The sequence below is a fragment of the Pseudochaenichthys georgianus genome, chromosome 12, assembly GCF_902827115.2.
Source record: "Pseudochaenichthys georgianus chromosome 12, fPseGeo1.2, whole genome shotgun sequence".
NCBI lineage: Eukaryota > Metazoa > Chordata > Actinopteri > Perciformes > Channichthyidae > Pseudochaenichthys > Pseudochaenichthys georgianus.
The window spans coordinates 3,227,235-3,233,234 of NC_047514.1; the positions used below are offsets into that span (position 1 = coordinate 3,227,235).

Sequence of the window (6,000 nt, forward strand, 5' to 3'; positions counted from 1 at the left end):
AAATGTTGTTTTCAGCCTCAAATATGTTATCTTTTCTGCTTTTATCAGATAAAAGTTATATTCTTGGGTTTTGGACTGACAACACAAGACGTTAAAAGACATCTCTCACTATCTTCTGACACTTTATAGACCAATCAATCAATCAATATATTGATCAAGAAAATGATCAACGTGAGTTGCAGCCCTATTTTGATCACGCTAACAAGACAATTGTTTATTTAAATTCCTTTAATCTCTTCTTATAGCACACTATGAATTGTTTATATAATTGTGAATTGCTTTAAAAGTACTTAATCATCATTGCTTTACTAAATCTACTTTTAAAATAGTTCTACAAGTTATTTATTAACATGAATAACTGAATCTGCATTAACGTTCATGAAGTAGAACATGACGCAAGCCCTTCTGTGATGTATAGTAAACGTTGCTGCTGCTAGCAATACCTTCGAGTGCAGCCAGTACAAACGGCTATTCATCATTCTTTGATCACGATGTCTGAAACCTTTCTAGGTCTACGACTAAAGGAGTTTTGTCACATACTCTACAGATGTTTGCGAAAATAAATGTGAGTATATGCAAAGTATAGCAGCGTTGTACAACTTTCCAAACACTCTGCACACTTCAACTAATGGACGGACTCGAGAGTGGACTGAACAATGCAAGAGCTTCCACAGTGCAATATATTTCACAGATAAATACCAAATGGCAAAATTATCTGAAGCCCTTTTTCTTGTTTTGGCCAAAAAAACGCATTAAAATGACATCAAAAAAAGCCACAAAGACTCCTTTTTTCAAATCTCGATTCCTTCTAACAAGGCTCCGTGATACCGGAGTTGCATTTCATTGTATTAAGTAGCTTATACAAGCGCAGCGGCTTGCTGTCACTGTGGAAGCTTTTCAAACCGAACCATCCTCAAGGCTGTAAGTCCCTCCTCCTCCCCCTGCGCTCAGAGTGCTGCTCGCCTGCACCTAATCTGCAACAAGCATCAGCTGAGATGAAAGCACAGCAAACATGGATGCACGTTTATCTAAATTACTATGAAACATGCTGCCTTTCAGCCCCGTTTGAAACAATAGAAAAACATGAAAACGACTTTGCGTTTCCATTTTCCACGATTCGCTTCCCATTTCAATTCCAGAGCTCCGGTAGGGGATTTCATGAATGGCTGAGTATGGACCGCTACTCCGGATGCCATGTTCTCCACTTTGGTCAAATATGCAGCGGAGGAGGCAGAAGAGGGGGGGGGGGGGGGGGGGGGGGGGGCTCATCTGGAAGTTGGGACTGTACCACAGCAGGTTCCCCGTGCTCCACTGTTATGTATGGTTACATTAAACAGCAGGGATGCCGGGGCCCGCATGCTTGTGTAGAATACTGTTATAGGTTCTGCTGCAGGTCAGGGGCCCCAGGCTTTAAGAGCGGCCCTGTCTTACATTATACAGCCGGGGTCAGGTTTAGATTTCTCATGAATGAGAAAAGGAGACAGTCATTTAGAGTTACTCATTTATTTAGCCCCCATTCTGCCGAGACAAAGCCCAGGCGGGGTGCCTTGCCGGGGCCGTCACCGGGCCCCATGGCCGGCGGTACTGCCCCGGTTTTGACCCTGACAACGGTCCCCTCTGTGCTGCTTAACCCGCAACTCGCCTGGTTTCTACCAAGTGTGTGACCTCAGCATGTGTGGATCTCTCACAAGAGCGAACGCCACGCTGGGCCTTGGCCGCGGCTGAAATACCCCTGTGTACCCCCTTATTGTTCGCCCCAGCGTGGGCCGGGAGGGGGGGGCGGAGGAGGTGGAGGGAGGAGGGTGGGGGGTAACACTTGGATGGGGGGAGGGGGAGGGGGAGGGGGGGTAACACTTGGAAAGGGGGAGGGGGGGGGGGGGTAACACTTGGATAGGGGGGAGCATGGCAGCCAAGAAACCAGACTTTGGGAACTGTGCGGAGGCCAAGAGAGAAAACCACCTGCGAGCGGTGGTGTAAAGTAACTAAGTGGATTTACTCAAGTATGGTATTTAAGTATAAATGTGTGTACTACTGCAGTATTTCAATTGTGTGCTACGTTGTACTTCTACTGCACTTCAATTCAGACGTTAATCATGTCCTTTTACTCCACTGCATTTATCTAATACATTAAGCTACTTTGCAGATTTGGATTAATGATGTGAAATATATTCAACACTTAAAAGCTACCCTGCAGTATACAACGTTATTACCTCCACCTTTACCAGCTTGTTCAACACACCTTAAAATCAAAACATATAATATATGTTATTCTGAAATGGGCCAATATGCAGAATGAGTACTTCTTTTAGTACTTTAAGTATATTTGTATGCTCTACTTTTACTTGAGTAACATTTTGATTACAGGACTTGTACTTGTAACAGAGTATTCCTACACTCTGGTGCTTCTACATTTACTTAAGTACAAGACGTGAGTACTTTCCCCACATGCCTACAAGCCTGCGAGCGGGACAGAAAGCTCTTATCACACTCAGATGTCCCGTCTTTTGGCGGAGCAGGAACTCCAGCAGCCTTTGAAGTCACCACCACAGCATTTGCATTTGTATCAGCAACACCCAGTCAGTTCGGCAGACCAGTTTCTCGTCCCGGAGCAAATGTTGATCCACAGGACATTTACATGTGACTCACGCCGAAACTGAAGACAGCTTATGTCAGCGTGCAGTGAATGTATTCCTAATGAAACTAAGTGACACACTCATTATATCACTATGTGCTCAAGTGCCAAGATAGAGGCACTGAGTCACACGGGGAGCCGCCCTCAGGGGGAGTTTAGTATTTAAATTAGAAATACCTGGTCTTAAAAACGTTTGGAAAGTAAAACCAGGAGGCCACCGTTAGTTTTTGAAGTCCCCTAACACAACACACTTTCTGCTCTCTTTATAAGCAAAGCAACATGATAGTGTAATGAACTCTCTGTCACATAGGATGGATCTTCATTTGGCACAAAAACAACTGTCAATTATAATCGATGGCAGCAGACTGGAAGCGACTCAGCGTTATTCAAGCGCAGCTCAGCCGAACGCATCTCTGCCAGCTCCTGGTATATCTAATTTGCAACCGGAACGTGCAGCAAACACTGTACACAAACGCGTAATAGTGCGTAATGGTGCGTAATAGCGGACAGCCTGTGTGGAAACGGCTCGTTCCTCTGTCAGGTGTGATTTATGCTGCTCGGTTCTCACCGTGTATTTCAAAGATGATTCAGATGTGGAGCCGTGGAGGTCTATCAAATAATCACAATAATCCATCAGCGAAGACCACAAATACAAGTTAAAGTCAAAAGGAAATATTAAGAAAGCTTAATTGTCAATATTATGTGTGCCGAAGAGTAGTTCATGTAGGTTGTAATATAAAGCTAATGTTACATCTTGATATGCATGGTTGTACATTAGTCTAATAACACGTTTGTTTTTAAATTGTACATATATTCATTGAGGTTTGGTTTGGATTAATAAGTGCGTTTCTTGCATCGCGTGTAGATCAGAGTGTACATACTGTGTGTAGAGTCACTCAACTATAGAACGACTGTAACCGGTTATAGTGCAGCTTTAACCGGGGAGCGTGGTGCTTACCTGGGGTTGGTTCGGTTCCAGAAGACGGCGTATCGGTCGGTCATCACCTTGGACGCCGGGTCCTGGCCGTCCACACACATCACTATGATGGTGAGGAGGAAGAGGATCATTTCCACCTGCGGCATATCTGCTCTGGAACTCCGGCGAAGCCAAAGTGATTCAGGGTTACAGACTGGGATGGATGTGGGGGTGAAATGTTGTGATGAGAGTCCACGTTCTTATTCCCGCACAAATGTTGCTTCCTTGTTGGTTTTAGTAATAGTTGTTTGTATCTTTCGGTTCTTTTAAAAACAGCTTGCGTTTTGACAGTCAGATCATTGACTTTGCACCATATGATCACTCTTTAGTCGCTTGAATGAGAAACAGTTCTGGATAAACGCTGGAAATCCACAGTATAGATCTGCGTAAACTCAACTCCACGAAAACAGTTTTTCCAAGTCGCTATCAATTTCCAGGACTGGAGGTAGGCTACGCAGTGGGAAACATATAAAAGCCACAGAATAAATGTTCCACAAGAGAGCAGAAAAGCAGTCGCTGTGCCGTCGCGCTTCCAGATCACGATCTCTGCTCCTGTTCTGTGAGAATCCCCGAAAGAAGAAGCCTCGAACCAGCAGCTCGAGCTCCGGCTGATCCCGCAGCTGTCCCGGTGCCTCTGTCTGTCCTGCCGAACGACCAGCACCGCGCACAGTGGATCAAAGCTCCCCGCGTACACGCACACAATCTCCGGGTCAGATGTCCCCTGACGAGAGGCTCCGCAACATCACCGAGAGCTCCCGAGAAGCTGTTATCAATGAGGAGACACCGAGGCAAGTCTGCAGCTCTCCTGCGACCATGCTCTCCCAGACCAACCCCCCTTCTCTCGCCCCTCCAATCTCTCTCTCTCTCTCTCTCTCTCTCTCTCTCTCTCTCTCTCTCTCTCTCTCTCTCTCTCTCTCTCTCTCTCTCTCTCTCTCTCTCTCTCTCTCTCTCTCTCGCTCTCCTACTGTGCCAGCCGGGGCACACTGTAAAAAATGTTCGCTTTTTTCCATGCTGGTGTTTTATCTCAGTAACTCTTGAATCTTATGGAGGCAAATTGAATACATTATTATGCAAATGTATTATTCAGTTGTGCTTGGTTTCCACTTTACAGTTCTTACATTTTCAAAAGTTTTCATTAATTCATTTGTTTATTTTGCATTTTGTAATACATTCTAAATGTAGAGAATTCATTTTATTAATTTGTGCGCACGAATTACTTTCTCGTTCGCACAAGATACTTTCGCACAGGAGACAACCGTTTCATTGCAGACTGTTATGTTTATGTGGAAATGGTAGTGCATACATTATTTGAGATATATTTCAAACTCGGACTTCATTTTAGCCAGAGGTGTAGAGCTATTTGTTTAAAGGTCTCATGTCATGGCCATTTCTACTGATCATATTTCCATTGTTGAGGTCGACTGGACATTTTCCAAAATCACATTGGTTTCTCAAACAGCTTCTATGTGTATTCACCAGGTATTCACTCTCTGTCCTAAACGGCTTGTTGGAGCTCCTGCCCCCCCCTCCCTGTGAGCCCAATGTGCTCTGATTGGTCGGGACGTTGCGAGGCTCGTTGCTGCGAGGAGCGGACAGGTTTCCGGGTTGGCGATACAGCGAAAACAAGCGAAACTCATTCTGAGCACACACAAACACTCACAGCCGAACTAAAAACAATAAGTGTGGCTTGATATTGAGTACGAAAAAGGTTTATAACGCTGTGAGAATGGGTCTGCGGAGAGCATTTCTCTGCGATCCCAACTGGTCTATTGCCAGCGTTCAGGGAGCTCCATGCAAGTCGATGGGGACTCCCTGTTAGTTGGCCAAGGGGTCCTGGTGTGTGAGGTGCTCCCCGGATTAGTCCATTTGGGCCAATCCGGTCATTTGTTGTTGATTTGGGTGTTCACACGTCACAGAACCCAGGAAGCAAACAATGGAAAATGAGAAATCCCCAACAAGGCGTTCTGGGGCAGCATATCAGGTATTTTCTGTGTTAGAGTTTTACTCGCTAAAGGGTGTACTTTGAGGGTTTTTGACTCTGCAGACCGTTTACATGCATAAAAACCTTCATAACACACAAGGGGACGGGTAATAACCGGAAAAGCATGTCATGGGCTCTTTAAGCACCGGATCAACCAAACAGTCTGTGAACCAGTCTGCCTTGATCTAAGAATTCATGTCCGTGACTCTCACAGTATCTGCTCTCTTCATTTTGTCATACCTTCATTAGAACAGCTGAATAGAGATCGAGGCTGCTACGTTTTAGCCACACACACACACACACACACACACACACACACACACACACACACACACACACACACACACACACACACACACACACACACACACACCTCTACACACATCAAACTGCCCGATTATTCCCCCTATT

The 6,000-nt window shown here is 45.2% G+C and overlaps 1 protein-coding gene across 1 annotated transcript in view; it reads right to left on the bottom strand.

The window, feature by feature from the left end:
* Positions 1-4,436, bottom strand: part of LOC117456123 (ephrin-A5b-like) — a 76,530-nt gene extending 72,094 nt beyond the window's left edge. Inside the window, exon 1 of the mRNA XM_034095873.2 lies at positions 3,591-4,436. Within this exon, the coding sequence (XP_033951764.1) occupies positions 3,591-3,715 (125 nt within the window). The 5' untranslated portion in view covers positions 3,716-4,436. The remainder of the gene's footprint in view (positions 1-3,590) is intronic.
* Positions 4,437-6,000: the final 1,564 nt, after the last annotated feature.